The 13,712-nt window shown below is 40.6% G+C and overlaps 1 protein-coding gene and 1 pseudogene across 1 annotated transcript in view; one reads left to right on the top strand and one right to left on the bottom strand.

Moving 5' to 3' along the window:
- ADGRG4 (adhesion G protein-coupled receptor G4) overlaps positions 1-13,712 on the top strand; it is a 100,719-nt gene that overhangs the window by 75,401 nt on the left and 11,606 nt on the right. The window contains exons 15-19 of the mRNA XM_072816075.1: positions 1,752-1,797; positions 3,352-3,455; positions 5,358-5,479; positions 8,018-8,286; positions 11,740-11,818. Of these exons, the coding sequence (XP_072672176.1) occupies positions 1,752-1,797; positions 3,352-3,455; positions 5,358-5,479; positions 8,018-8,286; positions 11,740-11,818 (620 nt within the window). The remainder of the gene's footprint in view (positions 1-1,751; positions 1,798-3,351; positions 3,456-5,357; positions 5,480-8,017; positions 8,287-11,739; positions 11,819-13,712) is intronic.
- LOC140627793 (protein SET-like) lies at positions 96-911 on the bottom strand (annotated as a pseudogene).

Genomic DNA, 13,712 nt, shown 5'->3' with positions numbered 1-13,712 from the left:
GGTAGAGATTCTTTTCCCACTGCATCCTGCTCTGGACATTTCCCCCCAAAATAAGTTGAGAACCTTGGTATAGAGGGAGAGAAAAGAGACTTGAGAAAACAGAGCGAATGAGCACAAAAAGAGGGGAGAAAAAGACTGCAACTTGCTGCCAAGGACTGTAGAACATTTAAAAAGGAAGTTTGAAATTCATTGGTGTTCCATTACTCAGCTTCTCCTTCCTCTTCAGTATCTTTCAATCCTTTTTCATTATCTTCTCCTTCCCCCCTTCATCGTCCATATGGGGAACCAAGTTGTAGGGTCAGGGATTTGGCCAAATAACATCTTTGATGACCTCTGCTGGTTCATTTGCACCTGCATCAGAATGGTCAGGAAACCAGGTGAAGAAGCTCTCTGGTTCCTCCTGCTGTCTCTTCCTGCTGGCTCTATTCTGCATTTGCCTTGAATGTTTCATCAAATCCTTTCTGGATTTCCATTTGATTTCACTGGGTTTGGAAGATGAATCACCACTCTTGTTCGGATGAAATTCTTTGGAGAAAACTTTATTTTTGAAGTACGGGTTTTCATCAAAATAAAAATCTATTCTGTAACCTGAGTTAATAGCTTCAAATTCTGTTTCTTCAACTCTTGCCAAAGAACACAGCGTCTCTTCATCCTCCTCCCCAAGCAGTGCAGACACTTGTGGATGGTTGACGAGTGTTGTTACCCCAAAATCTGGGATTTGGGCCATCAGTTCTGACCTCTTCTGAAAAAAAAAAAAAAAGGTTGGTGGAGTGTGTTGTATTTCTGTTCTACTTTCAAAATCTCCTCACTGACTTGTTCATTAAGTCTATTTCATTTTGTGCTTCATCCATATGTTCAATCACTTCTTGCTGCTCTTTTCTTCCTTTCAGCAAGAGCTGAGAGGTCAACATCTCCCTGGCTTAGAGGCAGGAGGCAGACTCTGTTTCTTTGAGTCAGGAGTAAAGATGGACATTTGGGGGCCATGCTGTGAGGAAAATCCACAGAAGGGAAGATGTACTTCTGGAAGAAGCTCCAATTACTTTGATGTTACCAAATATTTAATTAATTAATTAATTTGTTTTTTATTTATTTTTAAGATTTTATTTATTTATTTGAGAGAGAGAGACAGTATGAGCATGAAGGATGGTGGGAGGGGGGCAGCCCTGGTGGCTTAGTGGTTGGGCAGCCCTGGTGGCTTAGCGGTTTGGCATCGCCTTCAGCCCAGGGCGTGATCCTGGAGACCTGGGATTGAGTCCCACATCAGGCTTCCTGCATGGGGCCTGCTTCTCCCTCTGCCTCTCTTTCTCTCTGTGTCTCTTGTGAATAAATAAATAAATAAATAAAATCTTTTTTTAATAAAAAGGAGGGTGGGAAGGAAAGACAGAGGGAGAACCAGACTCCCTGCTGAGCAGGAAGCCCGATGCGGGGCTGGATCCCAGGACTCTGGGAGTATGACTTGGGCCAAAGGCAGACAACCAACTGAGCCACCCAGGTGCCCCTGTTACCAAATATTTTAAAGAACACATAGTGGACTGCCATGCAGTAACAGGGTGTTTTCTCACTTATAAACCCCAAATCACTTGGATTAATCTTAAAATCAGCTCGCAAATGGTGTGTGCTGTGTGTGTGTGTGTGTGTGTGTGTGTCTGCTGTTTGTAAAAACATTGAGAAGAAAACACTTGTGTGTAGTTGTCATTGTGTGGTCATGGTCACAAGGAGAGGCATTTACCTCTGATTTTTCTTTTTTCTAGAGTTATGATCAAGTACACTGTGCCTTTTGGGATTTTGGGAGTAAGAGTAAGTATTTCTTTTAGCAAGCTTTGTGTTCAGTTTTCAATGATACTTTGCCCCTCCCCATTTTCCTAGTACATATCAAGAATAAGGTAATTTGGAAGACCCAGTGCAGAGTAGCCTTGAGCTGTTTGAAGCAAGTTGAGAAATGAACACCAGGCATTTCATCTGTGTTTTCCCATGGAGATTTGCAACATCTACTATCTTTTTCCTTTTTTCCCTCATCTCTTCTAGACTGACTGTGTGATCTTGTAAACGACTACATTTACTTTCTTGGGGACCCAAATTTTTTGAGGGGATAAGACTTCCTGGTTGGTCTCAAAGGGCCCTTCCTGCTTGGTTAAGTATGAGTCTTTGGGGACAGCAAGAGAAGAGGTTAGGGACAGGGATTGCTGACTGGGTTCCTCTTAGGTTTGCCTTCTCCATTGGAATATCCAGGGATATTGCCAAATTTCAAAGTATTCCCACCTAGAATCCCTGGAATGCCAGGAGTGGCTATGTGCCCCTCTGCCTGGGAACTTTTCCCTTTCCAGTATCCTCGAAATTCTGGGAGGAAAAGGAACTTATCCTTCTCTTTGACTCCCTGGGATGTAGAACTACTACTCTTTCCCTACAACAGAGAGATAGCATGCCCTTTTCTGGTCCTCTCCAAGTCTCCCAGGATAAGATTACTGTAAAATGATGAGCCTTGTCACTTGACAGCCTCAATAAATTGATTCACCTGCTCATCAATGTCAGTGGCCAGATTTCCCAAGTCACCCTTTGCCCCCACCATCTGTCCATGGATCCAGAACCTCTGGAATCTATGGAGTTATCCTGGGTGGACCAATTTTGACCACATTCATCCACCTGCTTTATGATAACTTCTCTAGTCTAGTGCTACCCTGGAGATTCTATTCTAGATGTGGTCTAAAATCTAAGGTCTACAGGTTACAGGGAGATATGAAAGTTGGTTTTAGAATCCTGAACAAATGCAGGAGAGAGAAACTAGGCAAGTGTCAAGTAAACAAGAGACTTTAATTGGCCCTAAGGAATGACAGACAGACCATGATCTGGCTTGAACTAGTTGTTTCAGATGTTTATTCCAGGGCCACCAAGTGGGTCCAAATGTCAGCCTATATTCCATAGTTTATGTCCTTCAGAAAGTTCTAGATCCACCTGTTCTTATTTGTGCTGCTTAAGAAAATAATCCTCACCCTGTCACTTCAGCATGGTGGCAGGACTATTGTTCATGATTAGAGTCTGTCGTACACTTGATCTTAGCCAAAAGGCTGAGAAGTGATGATTAGAGTCTGTCCTAATCTTAGAAGGAATCTGTAGAATTTCCCCATGCAGGAACAGGAAGTGAGAGCTACAGAAGGTATGCCATGCACAAAGTCCCCAAAAAGTCAATTTCACCTATTAGGCTTAATTTTATTTCAATGTTCAACTATACTTCTATCTTGCTCTCTTAACAAAGCATACTAATTATAACACACGCTCGGAAGGTGCATATAATGAAAAGTTAAACATTTCTGAGAAAAACAAAATTGCTTTAAAATTCCCTTCTGTCTCCTGCAGATGGGCAAGGTGGATGGAATTCATCAGGCTGTAAAGTAAAGGAAACAAATGAAAATCACACAATCTGTCAGTGTGACCACCTCACCCATTTTGGAGTCTTATTGGTAAGTTGTCCCTTAACCATTCCTTGATAGAATTTGGGCAAATTTTATTAGATTACAGACCAGAAATACATGCATGAACTGTTGTGGAAAAGTGGCATGTGAGCAGGAAACAGCTCCTTCTTTGTTCATCCAACGTAGAGCAGATTGAAATAAATATTTATTTTTCTCCTTATAAAAGTAATTCTTACTCCTCAAAATTCAAACATTACAGAAAAGGTCCCTATAATCCCCCACCCAAGAGATCGCTGTCTTTAACACCTTTATGTAAATTCTTTCACATTCTTTTCCTATATGTATATTAATACATGAATATGTTTTTGTTTTATAAAAACGAGATCAAATTATTCACACCGTTTACCAGTTGCTTTGCACTAACAATGTAATGGGACACCTTTCAGGCAAATACATATCCATCTACTTCAATTTTCAAAATACCTTTATAGAATTCTCTTGTGTGGATTTAACACAATGAATTTAACCAATCCCCTATACGCAGGCATTTTAGTTGTTATTGTTTTTCTCCATTATGAACAATGCTGTAATACACATTTTTTTTCATGACTCTTCTAACACTGGTGTAACTATTTCTGTAGGATAAATTAATGGAAGCAGAGTTTCTGGGTCAAAGAGTATGGTCACTAAATATTTTAATTGTCAGATTGCAGTGTAAGAAAGATATATTTTTAAAATTCTTGCAGTACTTAACCAAACAAGAGTCAGATCATCAATTCTCGTATTCAGGCTTAGAGCTTCATTCATTGTTAGTTAACTCTTCCATCTCTTTAGTGGTCTATAGCCTTCCCTAACACGAGGAGTTGCTGAGTTTTCCTTCAAAATTGCTCTCAAAGGGGCACCTGGCTGAAGAACACTTCAGTCAGAACACCTGACTCTTGATCTTGGGGTCAGGAGTTCAAGCTCCATGTTGGGCACAAGGTTTACTTAGAAAGAAAGAAAGAAAGAAAATGGCTTTCAAATGTGTTACTTCTTTTCTACCTCTCTCCAAGTACTTTCTTAGTTGTCTTGAGTTACTTTAATATATATACTCTATACTGTCATCTGAATGTGTTGTGCACAAGTTGTTTCTCCTACTCATGGTAAGCTTGGCATTGTTGATATTCTGAACCAAATAATTTTTTGTTGTAGGGGACTGTTCTGTGCATTACAGGATGTTTAGCAGCATCCCCGGCCTCTCTACCCACTAGATGCCAGTAGCACCTTCCCCAGTAGTGACAACCAAAAATGTCTCCAGACAGTACCAATGTCCCAGGGGGAGACATTGCCTCCAGTTGAGAACTACCAGGGTAGACCAGTGCTTCTTAGCCTTTTAGAATTCATGAATCTCTATAACTATCTGAGGAAAGCTATAGACCTTCTCCCCAGAACAATGCACACAAATATTCAAATGATTTTGTATCCCATTTCAGGTCTTTTATGGTCCACAGGTTAAGAAATTTGGGGATTATGTAATCTCTAAGGTCCATTTTGTCTCTTAATTTTATGAAAGTTATTTAAGACCTAAGGAAAAGGAAAAAAATTTTGATGTTCTGTGAAGTGTTTTAGGACGCTTAGTTCAAATAATAATTCACTCTGCATCCCAAATTCACATCTATTAGTTTGGTTATATTTTAAGTGTGGAACATGTTAATGACAATAAAGCCAAGGACTAAATGTTCTTCTAGTGCTGTTGATGGCTCTCCATGACCTGTACACAGTAAGTTGCACTAGGCATATTCAACAAACAATATACAGTCTTACTGTATATTCATCTGCATAGTCTGGCTTTAAAAGACCTATAGCAGAGATGTTATATATATCCTGAGGACCTCCTATAGTGAGCCCTGGAAGTGTTTTACCATGAACTTGTCTGGCAAATGTATAAAATACCACATTTGCATTTCCTAGGATTTATCCAGGTCTGCAGTGGATGCAGTGAATGAACAGATATTAGTGCTTATAACATACATTGGATGTGGAATCTCCTCCATTTTCCTGGGAGTTGCAATGGTGACATACATAGCTTTTCAGTAAGTTGATAAAGTCTTGCTCTGAGTAGGTTTAATTCGGTTTGATGGATGCTGTTGTCATTGTAACCTGTTAATTTAATAAAATGCTCTTATTCATCACAATAGGAAGAGGTCAAATCCATTAGATTATGAAGTGGACAGATTAAAAAAGAAACAACCAAGGCTCCTCTAAAAAAGAGAGAGAAAAAAAGACAGAGACTGTAATTGGATTTTTTAAAAGTGAGAGGGTTGTGGTATGGTAAGATTTCTCTAATGGGATACAAAACACTAACATAAATGAAAAAGTTGATAAATTAAACTTCATTGAAATAAAAAACTTTTTTCTCCAAAAGACACAATTAAGGTAGTGAAAAGGCAAACCATAAATTGGGAGAAGATAATTTCAATGCATATATCTGACAAAGGACTTTTATGCATATATATATATATATATATATACATATACATACACATACATATACACATACAAATGAAAAAGATAGACAATAAAATTAAAATTAGGCAAAGAATTTGAAAGGGATCTCACAAAAGAGGATATTCATGCCTAACCCTAATCCTTACCCAAATGGCTAATAACCATACAATAATGTTTGCAACATCATTACTTATCAGAGAAATCCTAATGAAAACCACAGTTAAATGTCTATGAACCTATCAGAATGGCTAAAATAAAAAATATTGACAAGAACAAGTGCCAACAAGGGTGTGGAACAACTGGAACACTTATACATTGGTGGTGGGAATGTAAAATAGCACAAATGCTTGAGAAATTTCTTTGGCAATACCTACCGAAGGTAGGTACATATCTAGCTATTGATTCAGAAATTTCACTATTAGACCAATACATATCTGGCTATTAACCCAGGAATTTCACTATTAGAGAGAAATGAGTACATGTGTCCACTGAAACATATATAACAAGAATATTCACAGCAGGTTCATTCATAATGGCTCCAATTTGGGAACAACCCCAATGTATATTAACAGTTGACTGGATGAATAAATTGTGGTATACTCATAAAATGGAATGCTTTGCAGCAGTAAAAAAGAATGGACTACTCCTGTACAGTGCAGAACATAACATCTAAATCACATAGATGTAGAATTGAACAAAAAGAAAGTCAGAAAAAGAGGAGAGCATACTGCATCGTTCCACTTATACAGAGTTCTAGGTACAGGCCAAACTAAATCTATGAGGACAAAAGCTAGAATATTGGTTACTTCTGTGTGTGTTAGCGAGGGGAGGTTATTGAATTGGGAAAAGATTGAAGGGGCCTTCTGAGATTCGAAAATATTCCCGCTAGAGAAGATATTGGCAAATGACATATCTGATAAAGGGTTAGTACCCAAGATATATAGAAACCTGGGGCACTGGCCTGGCTCAGTCGATGGAACACACGACTCTTGATCTCAGGGTCATGAGTTTGAGCCCCAGGTTGGAGGTAGAGATTGCTAAAAAAAATTAATAAATAAACTTTTTAAAAGTGTACAATTCAATAGTTTAAAAATGCATGTAAAAAGGTGATGAAACTCAACACCCCCAAAATCAGATAATCCAATTAAAAATGGGTAGAAGACATGAGCGGACATTTCTCTGAAGAAGATATATAGGTGGCCAACAGATACACAAAAAGATGCTCAACATCACTCATCATTGGGGAACTGCAAAGCAAAACTTCAATGAGCTATCACCTCACATCTGTCAGAATGACTAAAATCAAAAACACAAGAAACAAGTAGATCCAGCCCTGAGTCTGCTGAAGGAGTGATGACATAATGGTGGTGTCCAGAAAACTCTTTCCTTTCTTTTCCCCAAAATTAAAAAAGAAAAGGAAAAAGAAAAAAGGATGCTGCTTAGCTCAGAGAGGCTACTATTATTCCTGTTAGTGAAGGTCACTGTATTTAGGATACTCTGACTCCACCTGGAAAAAGGGTAGGGAGCTCAAAAAATCCAGTACATGTAAGATAGAAGGAGTAAGTTAATTTTATTTTTTTTATTTTTATTTTTTTAGGAGTAAGTTAATTTTAATAGGCACTTCTTTGATTTTGTAAAAAAGATTTATTTATTTATTTATTTATTTATTTTAAGCGGGGGGGGGGGGGAAGGATCAGAGTGGGGAGGGAGAGAGAATCCTCAATCAGACTCCCTACTGTGTAGAGTCTTACTTGGAGCTCAATCTCATGACCTCAGCCAAAATCCACAGTCAGCTGCTTAACTGACTGAGCCATCCGGGTGCCCCTAGGCACTTCTTTTTTTCCTCCACTTATTAGGCAGATAAGATGTGGCAATGTTTGATTAAAACCAGAGACCCTGGGCAGCCCTGGTGACACAGCGGTTTGGCGCCGCCTGCGGCCTGAGGTGTGATCCTGGGGACCCGGGATGGAGTCCCATGTCGGGCTCCCTGCATGGAGCCTGCTTCTCCCTCTGCCTGTGTCTCTGCCTCTCTCTCTCTCTGTGTCTATGAATGAATAAATAAAATCTTAAAAAAAAAAAAAACAGAGACCCTGCCTACCTCAACGCTATGCCTTTTCTTTTAGCAAACTTCGAAAAGATCATCCTTCCAAAATCCTGATCAACCTGTGCACAGCACTACTGATGTTAAACCTGACCTTTCTGGTCAATTCCTGGTCATCGTCATTTCAGAAAGCTGGACTGTGTGTCACAGCTGCCATGGCCCTTCATTACTTCCTGCTCGTTTCCTTGACTTGGATGGGCCTGGAGGCGGTCCACATGTATTTGTCTCTTGTCAGAGTCTTCAACATATATGTCCCCAATTATATACTTAAATTTTGTCTAGTTGGTTGGGGTAAGTATATCTGCTGTCCTTGATGTCTCTGTTTTGAGCCTGTGTGCATTTCTAATTCCAGCTTCATTAGACACATTATTCAGAACCAAATTCTGTTATTATCATCAGTAAGGAATTAAGGATTGCCTCACTGGTGTTTGGGTGTGCATCTCTTTTTCTGCTTCTATTGCTCTATGAATTCAACTTTTAAACTCTATGGTGAGGAATGGGTCCACGAATATTTATTGAGCAGCTGCTTGTGTACTGTGTTAAACGCAAGTACTACTGGAAGGAACCGGTCAGATTTTATCCTTCCCTCTACAGAAGTTAGAACCCCAACAAATACTTAGTAGTATCACAGCCAATACTTACGTGTATGGTAGTACTTATGTAGTAGCACTTACAAGTGCCAAACACTGCTCTAAGTGCTCTGTGTACTTATTCAGCACTCACAATGTCTCTATGAGGAAGATTTCATCATTAATCCCATTTAATGGTGAGGACACTGAGGCAGAGAGATTGGGTAATTTGCCAAAATGCACATAGCTAGTAATGGCCCACCTGGGATTTGAACCAGAGATTTGGCTCCATAGTTTGGGCATGTGACCTCTGCGATATGGCCATATTGTTGAAGGGACAGGGAAAGGACTTGCAAGGTGTGAAGGGGTGCTGGGTCAGACGCCCTGATACCCACCACACCTCATGGTGGTCACTGTCACTGCTCCCTGATGGAAGAAGCCAGGAATGGAACCCAGCACAAAAATTTCCTCATTTAAAGGTTATTTCATTGGTTTGCTGTCCTGTATTTCTAACTTGGTCAGCTCAGCGCCTCCCTGCCCCCCCTTGCCTATTCAAAACAGATTTTGAGTTCAGAGAATGTGTTGGATATACAGGAGGTGCACATGAAAGGGGACACATAGGATCCATCTGAGGATAGATTTTATCTTCCACTGCCTTTGTGAAGACAATAGCTTCCCAATTAGCTACTCATCCTTTTAATGAGTTCATTAACATAGCACATGCTTTCCCTGGATCCACAGTCAGTGCTATTATCCAATGCTAATGTGGGGAGCAGAGACAGGCAAACACCAAGCAGAGCATAATCTAAAACTGTTTCAGCACACTTTACAATCCATCAGAAACACAGAGCCCAAAGCAATCAGTACACTCCTCCTGTGCCTGGCAGCCCTCCTCTCAAGTCAACCGGGAGATTGAAAAATGTTGTGGAAGAGGCTTCATGAATAATCCCCAAAGCAGATAACCCACATATGGCTAACTGGAAAGGGGCTGTAGATAACACTCCATGCTGGCTTTCCTTCCCTCTTCTCATCTCTCTTACTTGACTTCCTTCTCAGACTCCTCCTCCTTCACTCTCTCCTTAAACAGTGGTGTTCCCCAGGGCTTCCTTCTTGTTTCTTGGATAATCTCATTCTACACACACTGGCTGGGGTGTCAAGTACACACTACAGCCAAGGCCAACCTGACTGGCTCCACTGGTCAGGATGCTACAAGCCGCTTTCAGGTTCACTTGATTTACTTACGGAGATGGTGAATGGAAGAGTAACTAGAGGCGCCAGCTCCCAAGTCCTTGTCCCACACAATATAAAAGAACGACACCCAAACAAAGGGAACAGATAGCTGAGGGTTGAGGGATTCCCTGCTGCTGAAGAGCCTGTTCTAAGCCAAGGCTGTGCATTTTCGTATTCCGAAGCTCTGTTCTGAGGGGGGCAAGGTGCAAAGCCCCACACCTCCTCGGAACCTGGGAGGGATGAGAACCTGCCTCCTGACGGCCTCCTGGAGGAGATGGAAAGGCGAGTAGGGGACAGCCTCAGAGTACCCCTCACACGCCCGCAGTCTTCTCCAACTCTTGTGGGATCCTGGGACATTCTGTCCAAGTTCAGATCAGATTCTGGGCAAGCCTTTACCTGCTCTGCCTAGGTGGCTACCTGCAAGGTCACCAGGGAGCCACTGCAGAGCTTTCCAGCTATAGGCACTTTCGGAGCATTTAAATATTAAACAAATGCAATCAACTGCAAGGAAAACAAACTTAGCATCTCTTTATGTTTGAAGTTCTGTCTTCCTAATGCCAAAGCAACCTGTGGAAAAGGTTTTACTCCTGTATTTAAATCCCCATCCAAAGCAGTAGATTGGTCCACATTTTTTTAACAACCAGTAGGGACCTTTTTGTTTATTAATCAATAATTTATTAATTTGTTAATTACCAAAGTATAAACGCAGCTTGGGGACTGCCTCACAGCTTCCACTGTAAATGTGATACCTCACTCCATCCCTCCTTTCTGGCCTCCAACAGATTAAAGCAATTTTTTTTAAATTGAAGTCTAGTTAATACTCAATGTTATGTTAGTTTCAGGTGTACAACATAGTGATTGGACAAGTCTATACTGTGCTCATCACAGTGAGCAGCCACCTGTCCCCATAGAGCCCTATTGCAATGCCATTCATGACATTCCCTATGCCGTTCTTTTCATCCTCATGACTTATTCCATTAACTGGAAGCCTATAACTTCCACACCCCTTCACCCATGTCCCCCCCCACCATCATCTCCCTCCTCTCACCACAACCATTAGTTTGTTCTTTGTATTTATGAGTCTGTTCCTGTTTTTTTTTCCAACAGGTATTCTTGTAAATATCTACATCATGCTAGGCACTGTGCTAAGTGTGTGATATACAGATCAAAAGGAACTGTCCTATTTACAGGACAGCAGAGGATTTTTCAAGGACTTGGCACTCTGGGGTTTAGAACAGCCTCGCAAAGCATCTTATGAAACCCCTAAAAAGTGTGCAGGTGCAATGCTCTTAGTTTAGGAGAAATACATTGGTTAGAAATAAGGAAATCATTTAAGTTTTGCAAATGTACATGAAACTGGATTTTTTAAATCCTGTGTCTATACTCATATCACGTTTGACCACTTTGACTAAACTGATTGCTTTATTATAGTCTGGCTGAATTGACTGGTCGTTAACTGGTCGATCTAGTCAAAATGTCAAACTAGTAACAAGTGTGGAAACAGCCCCCCTGTCAGAAAGCACTGAAGGCTACAGCTGATGGCCTGTGCCCTTCCTCCAAGTTGACCTAGACAAAAAGATCCTAGGAACTAAGGAGAAAAAATTGGCAGCCCATCATCTGGAAAGAAATGCTTGATGCAAACCTGTATTCCGATGAACTAGATATTTCTATTGCCAAGTTGATTTTTTGGCACTTGAGTTATTTTTAATAATCAGTGGGCGTTGTATTGGAGCCTTTGGCATGCTGTTTAGTTTAGCAGATTGGAGCATTCCTAGAAATGTTTAACTTGGAAAAATTCACAAACATTTTGCAAACAATGGTATTTTGATGCCCGCACATCTGTGGCTCATTAAAACAGCGTCTTGGTGTATCAGGGCCCACAGTCAATGATCAGGACCTCTCCTGCTTCCTAATGGGACTCCTTTGGCTTGTTTCCCCACTCTAGGAATCCCAGGGGTCATGGTGGCAATCACACTCAGTGTGAAAAAAGATCTGTATGGAACGCTGAGCTCAACGACTCCATTGTAAGTACTGGCATCTCTGCTTCTCAGGTGGTGATGCTCTTGACCATCAGAGGCTGCGGAATGGGGGGGGAAGAGGTTGTTCCTGACCTGCAGCTTGGTCTTGGCGACCACTCAAGGGGACACTTAGACTCACTGTTTTTGGCCTAAACACAGTCATGGGCGCACTCATTAGGTACCTTGGCTCTGTGTGACCTTGGACAACTTACTTTACCTCTTCCTTCCATTTCCTACCCTGGAAAATGGGACAATAATGTTTGCTCTCAATGTAGTATGCAAATTAAAATGACATCACATATATAAAGTGCTCAGCATGTGGCCTGTTCCATGGTAAGGGCTACATAACTGGCAGTGATTATGATTAGAAAGCTTGCAGGATGTGGGAGGAGTTGTAGTGATCACTGTAAGGAAATATGGAGGCAGTTGGAAGACATTTTCTAGCTGTCAACAACCATCTCCCCTGAAAGACTCCACTGCTTTCCTTTGTAAATTGGTTCAGCTTTGTTGTCCTGTTGTTTTTCTTTTCTTCTTTTTCTCTTATCTCCTTTTTATTCTTTTTAAAACATTTTTTATTTTTATTTGAGTACAGTTGACACACAATGTTACATTAGCTATGGTTGTCCAACTTAGTGATTGGACAAGTTTATAAGTTATGCCCTGCTTACCATCTTTTGTTTTCTTCCCAATGTATAAGCCCATCTCTGTGGTTCTCTCATCCACAGCCACAGAGAAGTAGCCATTTGCCTTTCCAGAACCTTCTTTTATAGGCATGTAGCTATTTACCATATAGTCCTTTAGACTGCATGCTTTCCTTTCACGCTTCTGATTATTTTTTTACTTTGTTAGATTCATTCTCTTTATTGTTGCCTCTAAAGCTGGGTTGTTTTTTTAACTACAGATTTCCTCTCCTACTGGACTAGAATCAAATGTAGGAGGTCTCACATACAGCCCCCCAGACTCCTCCATCTTTTACATTGAGATGACAGTTTCTGGGGTGTCAAAATTATAATTATAATTATTGTTAGCCTTTCTTTCTCTCCATTTTCTCTTCCCTTGCTTCTCATCTCCTCCTCCATCCTTGCTCCTCGCCTGTTCTGTGACTTAAAGGGCCCCCAGTGTCTATCTATTGGTGATTCTACTTCAAGATCAAAAGCAAAACCAGAACAGAACCAACTCCACTCCTCCTGAAAAGAGCCCTTTCATATGTGAATTGGTTAAGTAAGAGGCAGAGTGCTGTAAAAGCTTTTTTTTTTTTATAATTATATTTTGAAGAAGTAATACATGCACGTGGTACAAAATTCAAACACACAAAAGGGTAGAGGATGAAAAGTAAGCCCCGCTCCCAACCCCCAGCCATGCCATCTCTCTTTCTTGATGAAATTATTACCAACAATCAGACTTGTATAGATATTCTCCTGTACACTCTGTCATCCACATGGTAGCTATACACTGTTTGGCACTTAATAATGTGTCTTAGAGATGATTCTGTATCCAAACATATAGTGCTGCCCCTTTTAAAATGTCTTCTATAGCCTCCTTTAAGGTTTAAGATGATATTCAGGAAATACTAAGTATTAGACTATTAGGGAAATTAAAGATTTTTAAAAAAATTTATTCATGAGAGACACACAGAGAGAGGCAGAGACATGGACAGAGGGAGAAGCAGGCTCACTTTTTGGGAGCCCCATGTGGGACTTGATCCCAGGACCCTGGGATCATGACCTGAGCCAAAGGCAGACACTCAACCACTGAGCCACCTAGGCATCCCTATTAGGGAAATTAAATGCTTTTTTTCCTCACTCCCTCCCAACATACACACAAACCACACACAAACTCACAAACATGAAAGTATCCACACCAATATAAACAATATGATCACAAGGACTTTTCCTTGTTC

Source organism: Canis lupus, chromosome X (assembly GCF_048164855.1).
Source record: "Canis lupus baileyi chromosome X, mCanLup2.hap1, whole genome shotgun sequence".
NCBI lineage: Eukaryota > Metazoa > Chordata > Mammalia > Carnivora > Canidae > Canis > Canis lupus.
Note: the sequence above shows the minus strand (reverse complement) of the source record. Positions and strands in the feature narration are given on the sequence as shown.